General features: G+C 40.3%; 1 protein-coding gene and 3 long non-coding RNA genes across 9 annotated transcripts; 2 read left to right on the forward strand and 2 right to left on the reverse strand.

The window, feature by feature from the left end:
* Positions 1–157: 157 nt before the first annotated feature.
* LOC134204890 (uncharacterized) lies at positions 158–10,751 on the forward strand. 4 transcript variants are annotated; one of them, XR_009978003.1, is made up of 5 exons: positions 158–1,340; positions 9,371–9,929; positions 9,996–10,342; positions 10,452–10,551; positions 10,613–10,751. It is a non-coding gene; the product is annotated as an uncharacterized LOC134204890 (long non-coding RNA). The 4 variants fall into 4 exon arrangements; XR_009978005.1 differs by having other exon boundaries at positions 9,375–9,929; XR_009978004.1 differs by having other exon boundaries at positions 161–1,340; positions 9,576–9,929.
* Positions 1,838–13,261, reverse strand: LOC134204888 (large ribosomal subunit protein uL18-like). 3 transcript variants are annotated; one of them, XR_009978002.1, is made up of 4 exons: positions 12,871–13,261; positions 12,098–12,813; positions 2,339–2,812; positions 1,838–2,153 (listed from the first exon to the last, which is right to left on the reverse strand). XR_009978002.1 is itself a non-coding variant. In XM_062679688.1 (3 exons), exons 2-3 carry the CDS (start codon positions 2,524–2,526, stop codon positions 2,093–2,095), a joined length of 258 nt encoding a protein of 85 aa, XP_062535672.1. In that variant the 5' UTR covers positions 2,527–2,812; positions 12,871–13,261; the 3' UTR covers positions 1,838–2,092. The 3 variants fall into 3 exon arrangements, 1 of the variants encoding a protein (XP_062535672.1); XR_009978001.1 differs by having other exon boundaries at positions 2,330–2,812; XM_062679688.1 differs by lacking the exon at positions 12,098–12,813 and having other exon boundaries at positions 2,330–2,812.
* A 3,622-nt stretch (positions 13,262–16,883) lies between these two features.
* LOC134204885 (uncharacterized) lies at positions 16,884–20,208 on the forward strand. The gene is made up of 6 exons (XR_009978000.1): positions 16,884–16,929; positions 17,470–17,608; positions 17,677–17,825; positions 18,768–19,571; positions 19,761–20,040; positions 20,103–20,208. It is a non-coding gene; the product is annotated as an uncharacterized LOC134204885 (long non-coding RNA).
* A 3,326-nt stretch (positions 20,209–23,534) lies between these two features.
* Positions 23,535–24,129, reverse strand: LOC134204882 (uncharacterized). The gene is made up of 2 exons (XR_009977998.1): positions 23,876–24,129; positions 23,535–23,819 (listed from the first exon to the last, which is right to left on the reverse strand). It is a non-coding gene; the product is annotated as an uncharacterized LOC134204882 (long non-coding RNA).
* Between the last annotated feature and the right edge of the window lie 1,750 nt (positions 24,130–25,879).

Below are 25,879 nucleotides of genomic sequence, written 5' to 3' on the forward strand. Positions count from 1 at the left end.
TGGTTAATCGCTTTCGCACCTGTGTCTCATATGAAGTGGTGAAATAACGTTTCAAAGGGGAAATTTTAAATTTTCAAACAACCCAGCAAACAAAATGTGAGTCGTGAGGCATTCGTTAGGCACTAGTGAGTGACTGAGAAAAAAAACAAACGTTTGATTGAAGCGTTTGAACCTTGTTGTTATTTTTCCACCAATGCGCCAGACGTTAGTATTCGCGAGAAAAAAAAAACATGTCGTCGGTGAAATTGTTGCCTCTGGCTAAAAATAAGTTTTGTTTTAGGAAATAGTGATCGAATTGTCGTGAATTGTGTCGGAAAAGTGTTTTAATAAGCTTATCAATAAATTATATATCGAACTTCGTACTTGTCGGTGGCGAAAATAGTCGAAAAGTCTTGTTCGTGATCGCGACTCGTAACAAAAGACGTGCGGTTCCTTTCCGGTCGGAAGGAAGTTTTTTCAGCCTTCTTCCACTTGCGCTTCAACTCCAGTGAACCAGCGACCCAGCACCACATCGAATTTAGTTTATTATGTGCAGAACGGTGTGTGTATGTGGCGCGGTTTATTTGAAGACTGCTGCTGGCGGCTCTGAGTGCTGTGGAATCGTTGAGACGTGATAACCAGTGTGCCAAAGACAGAATGGGCGGTGAGACGGTAGTGCTCCAGTAACCAGAAGAAAAATAAGCACCAATCGTGGTGGAAATTTTCCAGCATAGTTAGCGGTAGTATACGTGGTACCCCAGTGACCGTTTTCAATTTTCCAGAAGTTTTTCGGGTGCCAGGCTGAGCAGTCGTTATTGGGAATTGATTGGGATCGAAACTCCCAAAACCCACCCTCCATGTTTATAGCTGCAGTTCAGTTTAAAACGGCTAGTCGATGAGGGTAATTCGTAAATTGGAATGAGTGAAATTCGGTTACAATCAGTGAAATTCGTGGAAAATAAATTAGAAAAAAATATGAGATATGTGTATATAACATAAAGTGAAATTCAGATCGTTGTGAACCCAGTGAATGCAAAATAATCAGGTCGAATGCAAAAGAAAAAAATCATGGTGAAAATTGCTGTCCGTTTGGGAAAGGCGGTATCCAAAGCCGTTGTAATAGCGCATGCTTACTTTAATGATAGCGTCAGGCCACAAAGAATGCCGGTACTAAGTCCGGATTGATCGTATTGCGCATCATAATTAATCTGACAAATATACATGTGTGAAATGCAAAAAGGCGCCGCTGTGCTTATCAGAAGGATAAGTTCCTACAGTGGAGTATGGAATCACCGCCGAGGATACCCTGATCGCGACCCTTTGTTGCCACCGCCGGCAAGTTTAGCAGCTATCGCCGAACGGTAAGTAAAAGTCTCCCGCTTGGGATGTTTATGGATTGTTAATATAGCGTGCCGCTGCCGTAGATGAGGACATCCAGAAGAAATGAACGAATGAATTAATATAAATTAATTTTCGTTTCCATTTTACGTACAAAATATCAGAAGTCAGTGATGAAAGCGCTTGGTGTGTTTCGCAGGGCCACGACTATATCATAATCAATTTTTCAGTACAATATTTTTTGGAAAACAGATCTATTAGAACTATCAGTGCACTACTGAGATCCATCATCGCACTGGTTGTATATATACATATATGATATATCATATATGATTATGCGTCCGCTATGGCTACGGCGGGCTACGGTCGTCCAAATGTTCTTTTGTGGTGCTTGTTGTACACAACAAAAACTAGGGAATTGTTTCTTTGTTTCTCGTAGTTTTCAAGGTTCAGTAATTATTTCAACATTTTTAAAGGATTTGTACATTGAATATATTAAAATGTATTACTAGTACATAAGATATTCATATATAATCTTTTTTTGGTTCACAACATCATCTACTTTTGTATCTCCATAAGTCTGTGTCGTCGATACAATTTTCCTTGTTTTCTCATCATCGGACGCTGGATCATCATTCCAGAAGTTTCCGCATATTGCCCAAGTTGACATTGGTTAATTTGTAAACGCTATGGATGCATGTCATCACTTTCCTCCAAGTTACTCATCCACCGACCAATTCCACAAAGAATCATCGGTAACTTATATCCTGCCGGATTACCTTAGCCGGAATGAAGCGGTACGAAAAGCTTCAGCATTTGGTGGCGCTTCAAAGCCGCTGAAAAAATGAATAAAAAATGTTTAGTAGTTTAGTATGTGGATGTCAAAAATAGGAATATGTACAGTACAGTCTGGATTCTGTGATTTCGAAAGAAATCTTGGTATTATTTTCGGAATTGACTGGAACTGAAATGCAGATATTTTTGAATGGACTACTTTCAAAACAATACTCACATCGTCAACCTTGATTCCGAGGCCAATGATTTGCTGAATTGGCGCTTGTACGTCTCCTCACCCTCTTCCTCCAGGGTGCGCATATAGTCGGCGACGTGTTGGCCGAAGTTATGAGCGTGGTGAACTTCAGCGATGTATCCTGGGAAACGCTTGGCGGAGTGCGGGATGTTGATGCCACCATCGTCGGCATCCTTCATGGCACCAAAGACGCGGACTCCAGTGGTGGTGCGGGCGAGGGTAACATCTAAGTAGCACCGGAACGCTCCTGGTCCGTCATAGACTAGTTCGACCAAATATTCTTCCCCAGTAAAAATCCAGTGTACAGAGTATCCACACGAAGCTTTTGCAGAATGCGACGGGTAACCAGCAATCCGACGTTTTCAGCTGATGCATTTCATCACTTTCTTCCAGGTTACCACCGCCGGAATGATATTGAGTAAAGCGGTACGAAAAGCTTCAGCATTCGATGGCGCTTCAAAGCCGCTGAAAAAATGAATTAAAAAGTTTAGTAGGTTTGTCCGAAATAGGAATAGGTACAGTACAGTCCAGATTTTGTAATTCTTGGTATTCAGAAATGAATTCTCCTGAAATTTTATTAGTATCCATGTGGGATTCTGATGGATATATTCCCTGTATTCCGAAATTAATCCTTCTGGGATACAGATAAAAATTTCCGCGATTCTGGTATATAAACCCTTCTGAAATTTCGAAGGTTTTTCAGGGTTCGGTGGATATCCTCCATAGATTTCGATGTGAAACTTTTTTGGGATTCTTAAGGTACTTCTTCTTCGTCTTCTTCTTCTTGGCATTACATCCCCCACTGGGACATTGCCGCCTCGCAGCTTAGTGTTCATTAAGCACTTCCACAGTTATTAACTGCGAGGTTTCTAAGCAAAGTTACCATTTTTGCATTCGTATTGGCCCGTTTACATATTCGCTAGTTCTAATGGACAATGCACTATCCAACAATACTAGCGCGATATTAACATAATGTAAACACTATTAGCAGATGACAATTCCTGTTTACATTATGCTAATTTCGCGCTAGTATTGTCGGATAGTGAATTGTCCGCTAGAACTAGCGAATATGTAAACGGGCCATATATCATGAGGCCAGCATGATGATACTTTTATGCCCAGGGAAGTCGAGACAATTTTCAACCCGAAAATTTCCTAGACCGGACCGGGAATAGAATCCAGCCATCCTTAGCATGGTGTTGCTTTGTAGCCGCTCATCTAATCGCACGGCTAAGGAGGGTCCCGGATTCTTAAGGTAACCGTCCCGAAATTCCGAAAATAATTTTACATGGTTCCTTTTTAAGCAAACTTAATTAAATAATTTAACATTGTTACTTTGTTTTACCTACCTCATCATTATAATATCTGAGCACCATTCATTGGGTTCAGTTTAAAAAGACAAAAAATGACTGGAAGATCCGAAGGAGGAACTTCCAGAGGAATCCCTGGAAAAACTTTCGGAGGAATTCTTGAAAGAACTTGCGGATGAATTCCTGGAGGAACTTCCGGATGAATTCCTGAAGGAACTTCCATAGAAATTCCTGCAGGAATTTCCGGAGGAATTCTGGAGGAAATCTTCAGGAATTCCAAAGAAGTTTCTCCAGGAATATCTCCGCAAGTTCTTTCAAGAATTCCTCAGGAAGTTCCTACCGGAACTTCCTCCGGAAGCCCCTCCAGGAGATCCTCCGAAAGCTCCTGCAAGAATTTCTCTATAAGTTGAGAAGCTGCTTCAGGAATCCCTCCGGAAGCTCCTCCAGGAATTCTTTTGATAGTTCCTCCAAAAATTCCTGCGGAAGCTCATCCAGGAATCCCTGTGGAAATTCTTCCAGCAAATCTTACGGAAGTTCTTTCAGGAATTTTTCCAGGAGATCATTCAGAAATTCCTCCGTAAGTTCCTCCAGGAATTCCTCCAGAAGATCCTTCAGGAAGTCCTCCGGAAGTTTCTCCAGAAGTTCCAAAGGAGTTCCTCCAGGAATTCCTCCGCAAATTCTTCCAAGAATTCCTCTAGGAATTCCTCCGAAAGTTCCTCGAAGAGCTCCTATATAAGTTCCTCCAGGAATTCCTCCGAAAGTTTCTCCAGGAGTTCCAAAGAGTTCCTCCACGAATTCCTCCGTTAGTTTTTTCCAGGAGTTCAAGAAGTTCCTCCACGAATTCCTCCGCAAGTTCTTCAAGAATTCCTCCGGAAGTTCCGCCAAGGAATTGCTCCGGAAGCTCCTTCAGGAATTCCTCCGATAGTTCTTCCAGCAATACCTACGGATGTCCTTCAGAAGATCCTTCAGGAATTCCTCCGTAAGTTTCTCCATGAGTTCCAAATAAGTTCCTCCACGAATTCCTCCAGAAGTTCTTCCAGGAATACATCCGGAAGTTCTACCAGGAATTCGTCCGGAAGTTCCAAGAGGTATTCCACAAGAAGTTCCTTCAGGACTTCCTCCGTAATTTTCGGAGGAGTTCCTGGAGGAGTTCTTGAAAGAACTTGCGGAGGAATTTCTGGAGGAACTCATTTGGAAGTCCTGGAGAAACTTCCGGAGGAATTCCTGAAGGATCTTCTGGAGGAACTTTCGGAGGATTTGCTGGAGAAGCTTCCGGACGAAGTCTTGGAGGAACTTCCGGAGGAATTCCTGAAGAACTTGCGGTGAAATTCATGGAGAAAGTTTCTCCTGGATAAACTTACGGAGGAATTCTTGAATGATTTTCTGGAGGAATTCCTGAAGGAACTTCCGTAAGATTGGCTGGAAGAGCTTCCGCAGGAATTCTTGGAGGATCTTCCGGAGGAATTCTTGGCGGAACTTCCGGAGGAATTCTTGAAGAACTTGCGGAGGAATTCGTGGAGGAACTTCTTTGGAACTCCTGGAAAAAACTAACGGAGGAATTCGTGGAGGAACTTCTTTGGAACTCCTGGAGAAACTTTCGGAGGAATTCCTGGAGGAACTTATATAGGAGCTCTTCGAGGAACTTTCGGAGGAATTCCTAGAGGAATTCTTGGAAGAATTTGCGGAGGAATTCCTGGAGGAACTCCTTTGGAACTTCTGGAGAAACTTCCGGAGGACTTCCTGAAGGATCTTCTGGAGGAACTTTCGGAGGATTTGCTGGAGAAACTCTTGGAGAAGCTTCATGAGGAATTCTTGGAGGAACTTCTGAAGGAATTTGTAGAGGTATTCTTGAATAACTTGCGGAGGAATTCTTGAAAGAACTTGCGGAGATATTCCTGGAGAAACTTCTTTGGAATTCCTGAAGATTTCCTCCAGAATTCCTCCGGAGGAACTTCCGGAGATATCGTTGCAGGAACTTCCGGAGGAATTCTCGAAAGAACTTGCGGAGATATTCCTGGAGAAACTTCTTTGGAATTCCTGGAGATTTTCTCCAGAAGTTGCTCCAGGAATTCCTCCGGAGGAATTTCCGAAGGAATTCCAAGAGGAACTTCCGAAGGAAATCCTAGAGGAGGAAAGAAAGAACTTGCGGAGGAATTCTTGGAGGAAATCTTTTGGATGAAATTCCGGAGGATTTGCTGGAGGAACTTTCTGAGAAATTCCCGGAGAAGCTTCCGGACGAATTCTTGGAGGCACTTCCGGAGGAATTCTTGAAGAACTTGCGGAGAAATTCATGGAGCAACTTCTTTGGAACTCCTGGAGAAACTTACGGAGGAATACCTGAATGATCTTCTGGAGGAATTCCTGAACGAACTTCCATAAGATTTGCTGGAAGAGCTTCCAGAGGAATTCCTGGATGAGCTTACGCAGGAATTCCTGGAGGAATTTCCGAAGGAATTCCTAAATGAACTTCCGAAGGAATTCCTAGAGAAACTTTCGAACGAATTCATAGAGGAACCTTCGAAGAAATTCCTAATGGAACGTCCGAAAGAACTCCTAAAGGAACTTCCAAAGGAATTCCAAGAGGAACTTCTGAAGGTTTTCCTAGGGGAACTCCCGAAAGAATTCCTTGAGGAATTTCCGAAGGAATTTCTAGAGGAACTTCCGAAGGAATTTGTAGTAGAACTTCCGAAGGAATTTCTAGAAGAACTTCCGAAGGAATTTCTAGAAAAACTTCCGTAGGAATTCCTGGAGGAACTTCCGGAGAAATTCCTGGAGGAACTTCCGAAGGAATTCCTGGAGCAACTTCCGAAGGAATTCCTAGAGAAACTTTCGAAGGAACTTCCGGAGGATTTGCTGGAGGAACCTTCGGAGGAATTCTTGAAGAACTTGCGGTGGAATTCATGGAGGAACTTCTTTGAAACTCCTGGATAAACTTACGGAGGAATTCTGGAATGATCTTCTGGAGGAATTCCTGAAGGAACTTCCGTAAGATTTGCTGGAGGATCTTCCGAAGAAATTCCTGGAGGAACTTCCGGAGAAATTGTCGAAATAACTTGCGGAGATATTCCTGGAGGAACTTCCGGAGAAATTGTCGAAATAACTTGCGGAGATATTCCTGGAGAAACTTCTTTGGAATTCCTGGAGATTTCCTCCAGAAGTTGCTCCAGGAATTCCTCCGGAGGAACTTCCGAAGGAATTCCTAGAGGAATTTCCGAAGGAATTCCTAGAGGAACTTCCGAAGGAATTCCTAGAGGAACTTCCGAAGGAATTTCTAAATGAATTTCCGAAGGAATTCCTAGAGAAACCTTCGAAGGAATTCCTAGAGGAACTTCCGAAGGATTTGCTGGACGAACTTTCGCAGGAATTCTTGGAGGAACTTTCGGATGCATTCCTGGAGGAACTTATGGAAGAGCTCTACGAGGACCTTACGAAGGAATTCCTGTAGGAGTTCTTGAAAGAATTTGCGGAGGAATTCATGGAGGAACTCTTTTGGAACTCTTAGAGAAACTTCCGGAGGAATTCCTGAAGGATCTTCTGCTGGAGGAACTTCCGGAGGATTTGCTGGAGGAACTTTCTGAGGAATTCGTGGAGGAACTTCTTAGGAACTCCTGGAGAAACTTACGGAGGAATCCCTGAATGATCTTCTGGAGGAATTCCTGAAGGAACTTCCGTATGATTTGCTGGAAGAGCTTCCAGAGGAATTCCTGGATGAGCTTCCGCAGGAATTCTCGGAGGAATTCCTGGAAGAACTTCTCGTAGAATACCTCTAGAAACTCCCGGAGGAATTCCTGAAAGAACTTTCGAAGGTATTCCTGGAGGAACTTTCGAAGGAATTCCTGGAGGAATTCCGGAGGAATTCCTGGACGAATTTCCGGAGGAATTCCTGGAGGAATTTCCGGAGGAATTCCTCGAGGAATTTCCGGAGGAATTCCTGAAGGAATTTCCGAAGGAACTTCCGAAAAAATTCCTAGAGGAACTTCCGCAGGAATTCCTATAGGAACTTCGAAGGAATTCATAGAGGAACTTCCGAAGGAGTTCCTAGAGGAACTTCCGAAGGAATTCCTAGAGGAACTTCCGAAGGAATTCCTAGGGAACTTCCGAAGGAGCTCCTAGAGGAATTTCTGAAGGAATTCCTAGAGAAACTTTCGAATGAATTTCTGGAGGAACTTCCGAAGGAATTCCTAAATGAACTTCTGAAGGAATTCCTAGAGAAACTTTCGAACGAATTCATAGAGGAACCTCCGAAGGAATTCCTAATGGAACGTCCGAAGGAACTCCTAAAGGAACTTCCTAAGGAATTCCTAGAGGAACTTCCGAAGCTTTTCCTAGAGGAACTTTCGAAAGAATTCCTTGAGGAATTTCCGAAGGAATTCCTAGAGGAACTTCCGAAGAAATTTGTAGAAGAACTTCTGAAGGAATTTCTAGAAGAACTTCCGAAGGAATTTCTAGAAAAACTTCCGTAGGAATTCCTGGAGGAATATTCGGAGAAATTCCTGGAGGAACTTCCGGAGGAATTCCTGGAGCAACTTCCGGAGGAATTCCTGGAGCAACTTCCGGAGGAATTCCTGGAGGAGTTCTTGAAATAATTTGCGATGCAATTTCTGGAGGAACTACTTTGGAACTCCTGGAGGAATTCCTGAAAGATCTTCTGGAGGAATTCCTGGAGTACCTTCCATAGGATTTGCTGGAGTAACTTTCGGTAGAATTCCTGGAGGATTTTTCGGATGATTTCCTGGACGAGCTTTCGGATGAATTCCTGGAGGAATTCTTGAAAGATCTTGCGAAAGAACTTCTTTTGAACTCCTGGAGAAACTTCTGGAGGAATCACTGAAGGATCTTCTGGAGGAGCTTCGTAGGAACTTTCGGAGAAATTCCAGGAGGATCGTCTAGAGGTATTCCAGAGGAACTTCTGGAGGGTTTCCTGGAGGAGCTTTCGTAGGAAATCCTGGAGGTGCTTCCGAAGGAATCTCTGGAGGAACTTCCTGAGGAATTTCTGGAGGAAATTCCTTCAAGAAATTCCTCCGGAAGCTCCTCGAGAAATTTCTTCAGAAGATCCTACAGAAATTCTTCCGTACGTTCCTCCTGGAATTCCTCCGAAAGTTCCTCCAGTAAATCCTACGGAAGTTTTTCCTGGAATTCCTCCATTAGATCCTTCAGGAATTTCTCCGGTAGTTTCTCCATGAATTCCTCTGCAAGTTCCTCCAAGAATTCCTCCGAAGATTCCTCCAGCAAATCCTCCGGAAGTATCTCCAGGAATTCCTCGGAAAGTTATCCTAGGAATTTCTCCGGAAGTTCTTTCAGGAATTCCTCCGGAAGTACCTCTCGGAATTCCTCCGAAAGTTCCTCTAAAAATTCCTCAGGAAGTTTCTCCCAGTATCCATCCGGAAGCTCCTCCCAGAATCCTCCGGAAGTTCCTCTCAGAATCCTCCAGAAGTTCCTCCCGGAATTTGCTGGAAACTTTCGGAGGAATTCCTGAAAGAACTTCCGGATGAAGTCTTGGAGGAACTTCCAGATGAATTCGTGGAAGAATTCTTGAAAGAACTGGCAGAAGAATTCCTGAAGGAACTTCTTTAGGAACTCCTGAAGGAACTTTTGTAGGAATTCCTGGTGGATGTTTCGGAGAAATTCTTGTAGGAACTTCCGCAAAATTCCTGGAGTAACTTCTACAAGAAAGTCGACAAGTGTGTGTGTCATCAAAGTCAAATGGTGTCAGACAGCAATGCCAAGATCGATATAGGAGCGCGGATCAAGAAAGCAAGGGCTACCTTTGCAAGTTTAAGAAATACCTGAAAAAACATGCGGCAGATAAGTGAACGTACCAAAATCCGAATTTTGGTGAAATCAGTGCTGCTACACGCTAACAAAACATGGTACGAATCAGTGGAGAACACTCAACGGCTGCAGGTGTTTATCAACAGATGCCCGCAATACATAATTCGTGCCTGGCTCACAACTGGATCTCAAACAACGAGCTTCATTGTCGTCACTAGAGGCAGATAGCAACTGAAATTCGGGAACGGAAGTGGGACTAAGTCCGCCACAGGGGCGGAAATGAAATCTGAAATCTCTAAACATTAGACTGGAACCCAGCTGGACATCGTAGCAGAGGCAGACCCAGAGGCTCATGGCGACGAAGCCTCCATAAAGAAATTATAGAAATCAACCGAAATCTAACTTGGCAACGAATTAAGGCGATAGCTGGCCGGCATCGACCAGGATGGTGATCTTTCAAGTCGGCCCTTTGAACCACTCGGTGTGTACAGGACCCATAAGTAAGTAAATAAATGAATGAAAAGAATAGAATAACTTCATAAAATCCACCTTATTTATATATGCAGACTAACTGTACTAAATGCCATCTAACAATCGAGCAGTAAATAATGCGACGTGGGTCTCTCGTGAGCCTTCTTGATGCTCGGCTGGAATAAACGGAGCGCTGACATTGCTGGCCATCACCTTCTAAGTGGCGAGATCCAACTATGTATTACCAGAATTTAACGGCAGGAGGATAGGGTCGCATAGCGATTCAATACACATCGACATGCTGTGCAGGAATCGTTCGTTGAAGAACTAGCAACTCGGGCCAGAGATACGAAAATACGATTCCCGCCAACGGCACAGATCACGCATGTCTAAATTTTATGATATGATAGCCTCACAGCTGGATTCAAGAGCGTAAATAGAGGTAAGTCGGCCACATATTACGAAACAGCGGAGTGCCTTATAATGGAGTGCTTTTATTGACGACCATCAGTATTGTTAATTTTGTAATTTTTTTCTTTCTTTCGTTTCAGATCACATTCTTCGTGCTACCAACAAGACGAATCTGTAAGGAATACCAGATTCAGGAAGAATTTGTCAGTAATGACCATGTTGATTACCAGGGCAGTTCAAGTAGGAAAATTTTATTTTTGAACTCTACGCAATAATTTCAAATATCTCTTTTTTTCTACAGAGTGATATTGAACTGAAACGTCGTTGCCAAAAATAGTGTAGGATGAACACGGTGAAGAAGCGCTTATCCTCCAGGATTACATTCCATCCAACCAGTTGAACATAATTAAATGTCGAGTCAGGTACGAGACACTGAAGACAACCTTACAGTTGAGGTCAAAATACGTATCTATGATAATTACAACGTGGTGGAATTAAATGAAATAGTAGTAACTCGTTATATGCTAGGTGTTCCATTTTTGTTACTATTTTGATTATTAGTCTGTCTGTGTCTGGAATGTCTTCACTTTTCGAGTTAAGTACGAGAACAGAAAACGGCCTTACTGTTGAGGACGAAATACGTATCGGTAAAATTAAAATCAAGCGATGGAATGATATGGGATGGACGGTAGTAACTTCTGTTGGGACAGGCACAATACATTACTAAATAAGTGATTCGAATATTATTATTTTAACAAAGACAATAACAAAAAAATATTAAAAAAAAACACGAAGTAGAACTTAGAATTTTACAAGGAAATTAAATATAAATAATGTGTTTCATCAAAAACTATAAAATCAACATATTATAAAAAATATTTTTTTTAATGTTAATAAATGGTAAAATCGATACAAACGTGATAGTAGTTCTTTATTTTCTTATATTATTATCTTTATTAATAAGATAACGGTTCCGTATTTTTACCATCGGTGCAGAAAAATGGACATATACCAATCGAAATGCTGCAGTTCAAACTGTGAAGAGTACCAAATTGATTCGGTCCGCTGTTGAAAAAAGTTACCTTAGGCTCGACCCCGATCTGTTCAACTCTGCGTGCACGCGGCATAGAAAAAATATGTATCGGAGAAAAGCCGACGCACAACTGCGTTATTTTAACGTTGCGTGCACGTGACGTTGAAAAGACGCTACGTGAGCCACGGACCTTAATAGTTGCAGTTAATAAAAGAGTGAATGGAAAAATAATAGAATTTGCATGGAATATTATAAACTGTCGTTATAATATCATATTCATTAATATTACGATACTTTATTCAATAACAGGGGTAAAGGGTGCTTCATACTATCCATACAATCGGGAAGCATATGAAAATATTGTTATGAGCTACTCACTGTAACTATCAGTACATACATTACTGAGATCATTACTGATGAGATGAGTAGATAGTGTGAAGTACGCGCATAGTAAAATGTTGTTTTTAGGGGACATTTGCTGGTCTAATTTGTTTTCCCATGACTTTCGTCAACTTCACTGTTAGGGTCTTTCTAAAATTACGTAACGCTAAATTTGGTGATTTTGGACCCCCACCCTCCCCCTCGTAACACTTTTTGTATGAAAGGTTTATTTTTTTGTATGGATCGTAACACTCGGCTTGACCCCCTCCCTCCTCCTACAGCGTTACTTAATTTGTGAAAGGCCCCTTATGAGTTACAAACATTGAAGTACAGAAATATATTTCCTCATTTCGAAATAAATTACCTACTTACCCAAGATGACTTTCTCACTAATGCAGAAGGATCTCCGGATGCTCCCTTCCGTTATACATAACTCTGAAGTATATGTGAAATACTTCCTGTATGACAATGACCAATGACAACATCCGCTTTTATCGCCAGGCCAGCAATTGTTCAAAACATAGATAATAAATACATCTTTCTGATCGATTACTTCTGAAGGTTGACCTTTCGAAGTGATGCCCGAATTTACATCTTGCCTTCTGCGATTCGCTCCAGTTAAAAACAAACGGGGTGCAACGTAAAATTGGTTTCCCGGGCAGCATCATCGCTGGAAAAATCGTACGTCGTGTCGGGTGGTCCCGTACCGCATTCAACTAGTCATTCTCTTTTAGACGGAACAAGGACTAGGAAAATTCGCTCACATAAAGGAAGTCGGTCGGCTCCAGATAAACCTCCTCTCGACGGGATTCTTCCTCAGGGGAGATGTAGAAGTTAGACACCGATGTAAATCCAAAGGACGTAGAGAGCTCATTTTAGCGAGTTGCAGTCGTGGCGAGAACTCTTCCGGCAAGTGTGATCCGTTTGCTAGTAGAAGTTTGATATTTGCGCATCGGAATAACTGTTGCTTTTGGTTTCCGAATCAGGTTTCAGTTGAACCGTGATAGTATCCGTCGATCGATGAGATGAGGTGCAATTTCTATCTGATGAACAAACGACGAATTCCGAAGCCGTCGAAGTTTTTGACCCTGGAAGGCGTAAAGTTTATTAAAATGGAAGAGTATACAACTGATGAATTCTCTTACCTTGTGAGTAGTATGTCTGTTCAATCCTTTTAATTTAATTTTTATTATCTATGGTGTTGTAACAGTTCACTTTTTGCGATTTGTGGATAGAGCTGATCGAGCTTATTTTTTGGATTGTTTACCGCGAACTGTCATTGAGGAGACTTGCCGTTGGATTAGTGAACACAAATTATGTGCTGTATACAACTCACTACTACATGCACTATTTTGGTCGACTCACTGAAATGACTCACGTTAGGGTAAGGTTACACTAATGTTACCCTAACGCAGACGTTTGAAATCAGCAAACGCCTAACACGATGTTGCAATATAGCGTAATTTTAGTCGAGGTTTACCCTAACGTGAATCATTTTCTTAGGCTCATGAGGTAACATGTTACCCTAAAGTTCGGGTCATGTTAGGCTCATTCTCCTTACTGGGAATGTGACACCCACCCGGTAAAAATCGTTTACTCATTAATGGGTACTTTTTCTCTGCTATCTCTTTCTCTCTGCAGAAAAATTCACCCATTTTGGAAGAATAAGTGGATTTACTCATTTAAATGAGTAGATCCACTTATCCAGCTTTCCACGCTCGGTAATGGCGGCTTGTCGCTGTGTAAAAATCAATCGGTCACTGTACTGTTTGACACTAGCTGGAGGAAAGCTCACTGGCGTTCCTGGGTGAGGGGAAGGGAAAAAAGGCCTTTTCGCCAGTGAGTTTTCCTCCAGCTAGTGTCAAAAAGTACAGTGACCGATTGATTTTTACACAGCGACAAGCCGCCATTACCGAGCGTGGAAAGCTGGATTCTTCCAAAATGGGTGAATTTTTCTGCAGAGAGAAAGAGATAGCAGAGAAAAAGTACCCATTAATGAGTAAACGTGTTTCTCCGTGATGACACACACGGAGAAACACGTTTACTCATTAATGGGTTCTTTTTCTTTGCTATCTCTTTCCCTCTGCTGAAAAATTTACCCATTTTGAGAGAATAAGTGGATCTACTCATTTAAATGAGTAAATCCACTTATTCTCACAAAATGGGTAAATTTTTCAGCAGGGAGAAAGAGATAGCAGACAAAAAGTACCCATTAATGAGTAAACGATTTTTACCGGGCACACTGCAGTGGTGTGACCTGAAGGTTCGTTTGTAAAATACGTTTTCAAATATTATTGTACACTACAAAAAAACTAATATTTTTGACGTAAACTACGTCTAAGGGGAAGACTCGGATACAGGGTGACAAATGAAAATTTTCAAATCCGAGACCGTCACGAAATCATGTAAGATTTTGAACGTTAATAGCGCATTCATCTTTCGATGGATTTTTGAGATTTATATATCAATCGACTCGGAAGCTCTCCACCAATTTTCCAGTTATATTGAAACATTTGATTATCAACGTTAAAGTAGGGTATTGGACCATTTTGGCAGCACCTCTTTTTCCCGTTCGCAACGTGAGTCTCATTCGGCCGTCGTTCAGTGTAGTTGGTTTTTGGGCTCTTCTTTTTGTGCGGTGCTTCGCACCAGTTTGCCACAAAAAGTAGGGCCAGATCAGTGACCGCATTGACCGCAGTCGGCGATATACATACAAGCGTATGTTTGTGCAAGGATAGGATGATCGATTGTTAGCAACGGCAATGCAATGTCATAATGCGATAATCGCAATGCAAATGAACAAACATTTTCGATTCAAAGATAACTTAGGAAAATGGTGAGCCATTTTATAATAAACTGCAAATTGTTAATTATATTTTGACGTAAACTACGTCTAAGGGGAAGACTCGGATACAGGGTGACAAATGAAAATTTCAAAATTGGGGACCGTCACGAAATCATGTAAGATTTGTAACATAAATAGGTCATTTATCTTTCAATGGATTTTAAAGATTTATATATCAATCGATTCGCAATCTTTCCACCAATTTGCCAGTACTATTGAAACTTTTGAGTATCAACGTTAATTATTGAAAATTTTAGTTCTTTAATGCATCATGCATTCCCTATGCAGCGCGTTCCAATCCTTGGTAATTGCCTACTTTTAGGGTATTATCAATTGTTGAACTGGGGTGTATGAATGGGGTGGCCCAGCTACTAGACAGTGGGGTCCCTACTCCCTCCGGAGTGGGAGATGCTGCTAAAGCTGGGTAGTAGTGTCGGTGGGATAGTTCCTTCTCTTCTATATAGAGCGGAATAATTGGTTCAGTGTACTATATTTGGTTTTACGTAGTTTACGTCAAGCGGTCGTGTCTTGTATACAACCCCAAACATTTTTTTTATATATGTAACGACACATAAAACCACAAGCAAACATAAACCATACATTTTATTAGTGCTTTATAAATCACATATCTATACAGTTACCCTTAATATACCATCGTTATCAAAAAGACTTGCACCCCTTTTCAAGAATATGTGTAGAGACTAATGGTTAAAAACCATAACACCTCACACATAAAATTGAAAATGCGTGAATAATAAACTGACTTTTACGAATCTTGTGAAAAAATCAAAACAGAAAAATAAAAATGGTGAATGCAACGTGTGCGGCAACGATATACTGGCGAAGATTTTAATTTTCTCAGGCTCGTTCTCAGGTAGGTAAAAGGCATAATATCATTGACGAATACATAGACGGAGGGGTGGCCATTTTTCCGGGCACCACTATATACCCCTGCACTCAGAAATGAGAAAATACGAAAATAATATAAGATTTAATCATTTTATTTATAAACGACGTTTAAACGAACGGTAGTATAAACTTTATACTATGAAGCATTAGAATGTATACTATGCATGAATATTGCAAAATTAAACTCCATTAGTATTGAGGAGCTACCTGTCAGAAAGAAAATCACGTTAAGTTTTCGAAAGTGTGAATTTGGATAGAAAAGTAAATTCCTGGGATATTCCCCCGAAAAAGATTTGTTGTAACTAGAATTACATACTTTTAAGTTTTGCTGAATCCCTAGAAACAGGAATCAATCGGACATGTACATCGTCATCCTATTTCCCGACCTGATACCAGCGGTTGTTTGGAACTTTTGCTCAGAGGAAGGTGACTACGATAAACATATCAATGAACCTGTAATCGAGTCTGCAATAACTAAAATAAATTTAATTAATAGGCAACATAATGACCGTGTGATTTATCCAACTACAGGCAGGAACCATCTCGAGACCTTCAGGAAGAATCTCATCACAAAAGATGATTCAACAAAAGATGATCCCTTCCTAAGCAATTTAATATTTATTGACGCCATCCGTGGCAGTGGCGTAGCCAGGGGGGTGGTTTTGGGCATCAACCCCCCCCCCCAAAGACCAAATTTTTAGAAGAAATTTTTTTTTTCGAAAAAAAATATGTTCAGAAACCCCCCCCAGACCAATTTTCTGGCTACGCCACTGATCCGTGGTATATACATTTAAGAACAAGATGAACATGTTTTGTCATTTTATGCTTTATGTCCAATAAAATTTCAATATTTAACTCATTCTACAAATTTTTAACTAACAAAACCCAAACAAAAACAAAATTATCTGATGCAGAATCCATCTCAAGAATCTTTCCATATTATACTTTTTCCACATAAGTGAAAGTTATACTAAGCTTGTTTTGTTGGCAGTTAAACCATTGACGAATACATAGACCGAAATGTCCGGTACAAAGCCATCAGAAAATCGGGCACCATGTCTTCTTCTTCATTTTGAAGAAAATACCCCTCGTGGGTGACGAATTACATAAATATTTTACGAGCGCTGACCTACCCCTCTCGACGTTTTGACAGTTTGTCTGTTTGTTTTTCTTCCTCACCTTGCGTCGTCGTTTCGGTTTTGAATCGACACATAAATAAATATTAATCCGTATCAAAACTAATATGTGCTAATATGTTTCTTTGTGCAGGTGTAGTAAATGAGAGCCGCTTCCTTTAAAATAAACCAGAGAGGATTTAGTTGACCGGAACCTGGTTCGCTGTTCGCTCTTGTCATCGTCAACGAAAATTGGCAAAATGTGTGGTGCACGGCTGCGGAAGCCGAACCGGAGATACGGTTTCACTTTACGGATTTCCGAACGATCCTGGCACGTAAGTACTCTGTAATTGAATATGTATCTAAAGCACCAAATATTAAGCAGTTAAGAAAATTTGAGGACAACGTCATGGAAAGATACGACATTGTTGTTTCATAAGGGTGAAAGTTTCAAACGTAAACATTGACTTTTTCCGCTGATTCCATTTTTCTCGTTATTTATACTGAGGACACCTGTGGTACTTGTATCATGGTACAAGAGTACAAGAACAATTATTCCAAGACTATCTTTGATGAAGACAATAATTGATATGGTACTCATTTCAAGATTCTTGTACCATGGTACTTATACCACCAGTGTGTCATTAGTATTACATTCATTAGTTTTAATTACAATTCGTTTTAAATTTTATACGCGGGAAATTTCAAATCACCGCCCTATACTTCAACATGAAGGATTTTGTTGTTTCTCACAATTTCATGTTTTTTTTACTTCTCGAATTCGTCTATATTTCATAGAAAAAATGATTTACATATTGCGCTACGAAATTATATTTAAGCGTGTGGATTAATTTCAGTGTATTTATTTTTTAAAGGTTAACGCAGTGGCTTCATTTCTGTGATCAGGTGGAAATGCGTGAAGCAGGACAAAGCAAGGATGTGTTCAAGTTCCGGCATGTATGCTCAAGGGTTTGAGAGGGCAGCATTTAAGAATCCATTGATCGTATCTTAAGGGTGAGTAAAATATTTGGTGGTACGTGTTTTTTTGTTTTACTCAACATTTTCTTATTCTATAAAATTAGATTAAAAAAGCATGCGGTTCCCACTATCAAAACGCTGAACCCCACCGCAGTGGAGGACAACGTATTGGATTACGAGTCACAGTACGTCGAACTTTTAAGCAGCGACATGACCGTTGATACTGGTGTTGTTGAAGAAGAAATAGATTATGGTAAGTTAAATACTTTGTACTTCATTGATACAGTACTGACTACTACCTACATAGATACCATTCTCGAGTTCAGATCGTGCCATTGTGTGCACTCCACGAATACGACGACTTTTAATGCCCAATGTCCACGTAGCGGTTTTCAAGCAGCGTGCACGCCGCCTCACGTAAGGTACCCAGCATCAAATTGAGTAATGCACACATATACGTGTGCACGACTACATTTGAAGCTGAGTGGACGCGGTGTACACGCAGCTTGAAAAAAAAACGCTACGTGGGCATCGTGGGCCCTAACTGGTTTTCGGCTCTTTCTTGAAAGCTGTCTAATATATCTTGTACTGCATTGGTTAATGCCACACACAATTTTCTATAGCATCCTAACAAATATTCTACGCAGCTCATAAACTCTGGAATGCTTTTTCAATGTTCACGCTTCGGACCCATAGAAGATTATCTACAATAGGGAGCGCAGCGACGCATTATGCAAGTTAATCCATGTATTTTCAGCCAAAACGCACCGCTGCATTCACCATTGTAGATGAGCCTTCATAAGGACCATCGGAAGAATCATAGTTTTATACATAGCAAATTTTGTTTCCATCTGTATTGCGAGACGTAGATCAGTTTACCTATAAATAGGTACTTAAATCACCCATATTTGAGTTGATTATGCATTACTAATAATATGGGTGAAATAAACCAAGAAAATTGTTAAACTTTACCTATAATCTGAGAAAAATGACATTTACCTAAATATGGGTGAAAAAGTCTACCCATAAATGGGTGAAAAAAAAATTAACAATAATTTTTTTCTTCATTTGGAATAGTTTGCTTTTTTCATAGAGAATCCCTTAAATATCTTTATCTTTCGTGTTTTATTGTAGGTAAGAAGAATATTTTGCTGAAAGTATCATTTGTTATGTTTATAATTTTTAAAATTTCTAGAAAATGGAGACGATGGATTGCAGCAAGGATCCACTGTTTGCTTCTGTGCTACTGTGCTATGCTACTGTTAGTGCAGGGTGTTGAAAATCGGGGAACATCCGACAACAAGGAAAATCCGCAACATCCGACAACGACATCTGGAAACAAGTTCTTCCGATACTCGTCTTAAGACACGATTCGGTTCTTCCAGCACCGAAAGCAGGAAATTAGAAAAACCTCCTGCTAACTGAGAAGAAATAGCAGATACTAAAAGTCCGTCGTTGTATTGAGACGGATCGGTCTCCACATTTTACATCGGGTGGAAGTTGCTCTTTTGAGCACTGTTGAAGAGGAGGTCATGGAAGTCAATCATGATATATGACGGTTCACCCGGAACCAAGAAAACAGTTATTGATCAACCCACTGCGTTAATTTCATAATATGACTTGTACTGGCACCACAACCGTCAGCAGACGAACTACAGTTGTCGGAGAATTTCCCATCACAACAGCGTCCATAGTTATCGAGCGAGTGCTCGATATTTGCTTCATATTTACCAGGGAACACCGGAATTACCATGTTGCTTCAACACAAAACACCATCATATTTACATTATCCGTTAGTCGATCAGCAGTCGCACGAGCTGGTCCTCACTGGCTCTGATGTCACCAATCCTCCGTCACATCTTCCTGCACCCGATATCAAACGTAGGTTCCAGTAACACTTGCTGCTGAAATCTAATTATCCGTGCAACCCTTGTCTATGATGATAAGGAGCAGCTGAGAGGAGTGCAAAAAAAAAACGTTCGTGCTATTCTCGTTTCTGGTAAGTACTACCTTTGATTTATTATCTAATGAGAGACTATTTGGGCACCACCGCTATTTCCGCCCAACGTTATTTGATTTGAATACGACTGAGTCATGAACGCTGGGGACACGTAGGCCCAAACAGTCATTCTCCGTATACCAATGAATCTCGACACATTCTTTCTTTTCTATTTATTGCTTGTTTCAGACTAAAGAGCTTGAATGATTGTCTTTCAGCATTCAGAAAAACCGGTCGGCCAGTTAAATCACCAAAACGGTAAAATTTTAAACTTCATAATTCCGCAGCTGGAGGTTGCCAGGATAGTGCAGGGGTGCAGGGCGCATGCTAGTACCGTACATAGTGTACTCTCGTGTGTATTGAATATTTTCGGAGAATGCACGAAGAAGCACAGCAGTCCTCCCAACCCCTCTGCTGGGCTTCCGGAATTTCTATAATTGCGGTACCATCGCACTCGACATATTCACAGGTAAAACTCAATTATGATACACTACCGCTATCTCAAAATTAATAATATTCTTTTTGTCACAGAATTCCAAGGGGTGGTCTGAATTCAGATGCCAACCGCTGCACAGTTCTTCGTTACAATCCACAACGGATTCTAGATTAGCGGGAATGTACAGCAGAAGCCATTTTCTCATCTCACAACGTGAAATTCGGACGACCGCTTCTGTGCGTGTAGCCAAAGACCCAGCACATTAGTATACTGCAAAACTCCGAAGGCCGATAAAGTTCTACGGTGTGTTCCTAAAAGCTTCAACCAGTCGTAGAAAAAAATACTTTTCTGGCAGCTCCAACATAAACATCTTCTCGATACTCGATACTATTTACATGCTGCCTCACTTGTCGTAACCGGATCATCCTCGTGGAAGTGGCCGTATAATGGTGACCTGAAGAATAAATAGATCGAATAAACTGGAAAAGGAGACAAAATCATACAACAAGATGCAAGATGTAGAAATCGCAAGATGGAAATGTAACGAGACGCGAAAGGGGAGGCTGATATTCCGTTTTTGCATCAAGGGCTGGTATTTGATGTTGCTATCGCAGACTTTGAAGTTTGGTAGGTTATTCAGATAATGAATTATTGGCAGTGGCTGATTTTCAACCCGCCACTGTCACATCCAGGCGCTATAGTATATGCGCAAAATAGCCAGCATGAGTTAACCAACAGAAATTTGTATGGCGAAAGACATTTCACGCGGGTTATCTCAACAGTAAGAACTTTTCACGAAAAACTATTTGGTACCAGTTATGTAGGAAGGTGTCTGCTACTTCGCCTACCAAATATTTTTTCCATTAGGGTGCTTATTTTCGAGATAATAACCATTAGATGCCTTTCGCCTGATTTCCAAAAGTTAACTCCTAGTGTGCCGCTGTAAGCACGCTCAAAGCAGGCGATTCATTGAAATTTAATGATTAGACGGCATAATGAATCGCCTGCTTTTTGCGTGCTTACAGCGGCACATCAGGAGTTAACTTTCTGAAATCAGTATGGCGAAAGGCATCTAAGGTTCGATTTCTCAAAATTAAGCACCTTTATCGAAAAAATATTCGGTAGGCGTAGTAGAGGACACCATCCTACATAACCGGTACCACATATTTTTTCATGAAAAGTTTCTAGTTTCGAGAAAACCCGCTTTAGATGTCTTTCGCCATACAAATTTCTGGCGGTTAACTCATGCTAGCTATTTTGCGCATATAATAAAGCGCTTGGATGTGGCAGCGGCGGGTAGAAAATCAGCCACTGCTAATAATTCATTGACGATTTGATTATATTTTCCAGGGCTTGGTGCGGCCGGTCGCAACGGTTTGACCGATCGATCGAATAACATCCGGCGCAGCCATCATGGGTCAAGCTGTCACTATATATTATATATTATTGGATCCTGGTGGTCCTTTTATTGTCAGTTTACGTGATTCGGTGCTTGCTGCGATTGATCTTCCAACTAAGGAACTGAATGATATTCTGATATTCCAGTTCGCCTGATATTGATACCATCAGATCCTGTATTGCCATTAATGATGAGTCTCCCAACTGCTGGTAATGCAGTAATAGCCAATCATCAATCAACAAAATAACTCGAACTATTCAATGAATATGTAGAACATGCGTATTAACAACAATAAAATTATTGTTTGATATGTATATATTTTTTTAAATATTTTTTATTTTTCTTGATTTTTTTTCAAACCAAGACAAACAAATATTACCCATACTTAGGCCAATTTCACTTATAATGGAGTACCCATTAATAGGTAAACATTACCAATATTTATATGAACCACTAGTACTCAAATATGGGTAAATGGTATTTCACCCATAAATTCGATCAATCAATCAATCAATCAAAGCAATTTTCGTTAGCAGAACCCAATCAATCAATCAATCGATTAATCCAAGCAATCAATCAACTCAATCAATCGATCGATTAATCAATAAATCATTCATTTAATCAATCAACTGCCGTCATACGCATATTTGTCCCATGTTTACTGGGAATCCTATGTACATGGGGCAGTTATGCGTATAACGGCAGTCCATCAATCAATCAAGCCTCAACCCATTAAATCAATCATTCAATCAGCCCTATCGCAATAGCAATCAACAAATCATCCACTTTGTGGGTAGTGTAAAAAAATTCATTCAGTTTTTGTGGTTCTTGTATAAGTAGGGCCCTCCTTAGCCGTCAATCAATCAATCAATCGATTAATCCAAGCAATCAATCAACTCAATCAATCGATCGATTAATCAATAAATCATTCATTTAATCAATCAACTGCCGTCATACGCATATTTGTCCCATGTTTACTGGGAATCCTATGTACATGGGGCAGTTATGCGTATAACGGCAGTCCATCAATCAATCAAGCCTCAACCCATTAAATCAATCATTCAATCAGCCCTATCGCAATAGCAATCAACAAATCATCCACTTTGTGGGTAGTGTAAAAAAATCCATTCAGTTTTTGTGGTTCTTGTATAAGTAGGGCCCTCCTTAGCCGTGCGGTAAGATACGCGTTTACAAAGCAAGTCGAAAGGTTCGATTCCCGATGCTGAACTAAGTTTTATTATAATTTTGCTTTAAAATTTTGTGTTGGAATTAGAAACAATTTTTACTTATTTTCTTTAAAATGAACATTTAGATTGCGGAGACGAGCCAGCCTAGGGTTGAATGTCTCCTAAATAAAGACATAACAAAATTTGGGTTTAATTGATATGCAATATTGGTTTCCAGTATTATTGGATTGAACCGCTACCACCATACTGGTCAAACAACTTCACAATCTGATGTGCGCAATGCTAGGTTAGCGAATGGAACTTTCTATTGCATATTGTCCCTACTAGTGCAATACGATACTCATTAGCGCGCAAGTATGTGAATATACACCAGCACGCGTAGATCAAAATTTTACCACCATGGTATTGTACACTGTTATTCACCTGCATTACCATGGGTACTGCGGCAGCGGAAAATAAATCGACAAACGCTCCGCTGCCCGGTACAGAAAGTAAAAACACTGGAAAAGTCTATGCCTGTGCTTGAGCAGATATATGCAATCGGACAGAAGGGCTCCGATCCTTCCATTCCATTGGTAGAGGAAAAGTGTGGAACAAGATTATGGTTCTTACTACGAGTAGGGGGAAAGACGGCTTTGGCAGGTTTTGTTCTATTATTGGCAAGGGGGTTTTCGTCGACCAAATTTTATGAAATTTCGCTACAATATTCTTTGATATGCAAAGAATGTTTAGGCCAAATTTGAGCTTAGTTGGTCAAAAAAAAAACCCCTGCCAATAATAGAACAAAACCTGCCAAAGCCATCATTCCCCCTACGTAATAAACAGTATAGTAAAATCGAACCTAACCTCTTAAAACAAAATACTCTGGACGGAGTCAGGTGTGTATAAATAACGGGTAAAATTTCCTTAAGTTGTCGTTCTATCAGATAAAATGGAAAGGATTTTGTTAGCTTTCAGTTTGTATGTTTGTATTTAACAGAGAAACCGTTAGGCGAACATTTGTCTGAACATGAAACTTAAACCTATAAGGCACACAAGGCTCACAGCCGAAATGGTGACAGATTTCGCCGCATGGTTGCAGTCATCCTGGGCACAATAGCACTCCTCCCAGTAGACCCCGTTCTCGTAGACGCCCCAGTTGCACATGCCGGTGACACCACTTTCCGATACCGAGGCGCACCGTCGGATCACCTCCGGATCTTTGCTGCTCCGAACCATGTAGTATCCTGTTATACATAGCAAAAATAAATATCACTGATAAATAAACATAAGGGTATCTTACCATGTTCATTTTTGTCGGCATATAATACCTACAAGGCATTTGCAATTCCAACCGCACTGCTATTTAAATTAACGAAATTTGTTGTGGTCGATTTCGGTGATCTACTGATTTTTGAATCAGAAACACCATCAGAGGTAAACAAAAATGGAAATGACAACTGTTGTCAAACTGACGTGATTCGAATTGAGGGGCTTCTCAATGGTCGAGTGATTGTAATAATTGTAATCCGTCACTCCCCAGGGGTATATAGTGGTGCCCGGAAAAATGGCCACCCCTCCGTCTATGTATTCGTCAATGGTTAAACTTAGCCGGGGTCAACCAGGCGAATCCAGCTTTCCACGCTCGCCATAATGGCGGATGCTATAAATATTTTGACAGTAACTGCTTCCAGACATTGAACTGAAATTCTGCTCTTAGCAAACCATGAAACTTTGGTAACCAATACCTACGAGTTGTTTATTTATTGTGAAAATGAAAATGATTTTTTATTAGAGAAGCTGCAGCCATTTCGATAAAAACTAAATCATTCACTAATTTTTTTTCATGCATTTCAGGAAACGAATAAGGTGCATGAAATTGACTGAATCTATAATTAAGGCGTTGAATGCAGTTTCTAGCATACCAGGTTCCAAGATCTCCACGAATTGCATAGAAATATCATTCTGTTCGTCAAAGGTTTCGACTGTAGAGATGGAAAATGCGAAACTACGTTAGAAATTTTCACTGATTAATTCGCATTTCCAAGCATCATAGAATATTGCTCTGTTAGCTTATTATTAAGGCTAAATTACAGTTCGGAAAACGTGTCGTGAGATTTGGCCCCCCATGCATTTTCAAAGGGGCCTTTGAATCCCGCTCTTAATTTAACTGAAAACAGCCTTCCCCCAATCGTATTCTAAATTATACCCATTTTTATTTATTAAATATGCGATAAACTTATAACAAACATAGAAAATAACAGAAATAAAGTTTATAGAAACAAAATTACTAAATGCCTTTTGAAATGTTTTTTTTAAGACGAACAAAATTAATTGTATACTTAATGCTAATGACAGATTCAGTTGATACAATACATAATTTTTCCAAACTGCAAAACTGTAGCGCCTAGTTTGAGCAATTTGAGATGGTGAGAAATAAAATAAACCAGATAGTAATTCACCCCAATCACGTTAAACGATAATATTTAATTATTTCTAAGTCGACTAAGTCGAGTCAAGTACGAGACAATGAAGACGACCTTACTGTTGAGGTCGTAATATGTATCTGTCATGGTACAATTAAGTGGTGGAATTAAATTTGTACAAACTCGTCTTATGACAAGTCTTAAGTAATGTTAAACGACCAGAATATTTCTTTGGTGATTTCAGTTGGCCTGTCCAGAAATAATTAAATTGTATCGTTTAACATGAGTGCGGCGAATTACTATCTGGTTTATTTTATTTCTCACCATCTCAAATTGCTCAAACAAGTAGCGCCTTGTAGTTTTGCAGTTTAGAAAAATTATGTGATTCATGATTGTATCAACTGAATTTTCATTGGCATTAAGTATAAAATTAATTTTGTTCGTTTCAAAGGATTTGAGCACGGAAAACGAAATTCCCGCCCCTTTGAAAATGCATGGGGGGCACATCTCGCGACACGTTTTCCGAACTGTAATTTAGCTTTAATAATAAGCTCACAGAGCAATATTCTATGATGCTTGGAAATGCGAATGAGTCAGTGAAAAATTTTAACGTAGTTTCGCATTTTCATCTCTACTGTCGGAGCCTTTGACGAGCCGAATGATATTCTATGCAATTCGGGAACCTGATATGCTAGGAACCGCATTCAACGGTTTAATTATAGATTCAGTCAATTTCATGCACCTTATTCGTTTCCTGAAATATATGAAATAATTTTAGTAAATGATATAGTTTTTATCGAAATGGCTGCAGCTTCTCTAATAAAAATTCATTTTCATTTTCACAATAAATAAACAACTCGTAGGTATTGGTCACCATAGTT

This window comes from Armigeres subalbatus, unplaced genomic scaffold (assembly GCF_024139115.2).
Source record: "Armigeres subalbatus isolate Guangzhou_Male unplaced genomic scaffold, GZ_Asu_2 Contig941, whole genome shotgun sequence".
Lineage (NCBI taxonomy): Eukaryota > Metazoa > Arthropoda > Insecta > Diptera > Culicidae > Armigeres > Armigeres subalbatus.

Bases quoted from the DNA above. Each gene is read 5' to 3' on its own strand.
- LOC134204888 (XM_062679688.1), bottom strand. From the start codon at position 2,526: ATGAAGGATGCCGACGATGGTGGCATCAACATCCCGCACTCCGCCAAG. The intron at 2,154-2,329 runs GTGAGTATTGTT...TCATTTTTTCAG, and splicing joins TCGGAATCAAGGTTGACGAT to CGGCTTTGAAGCGCCACCAA.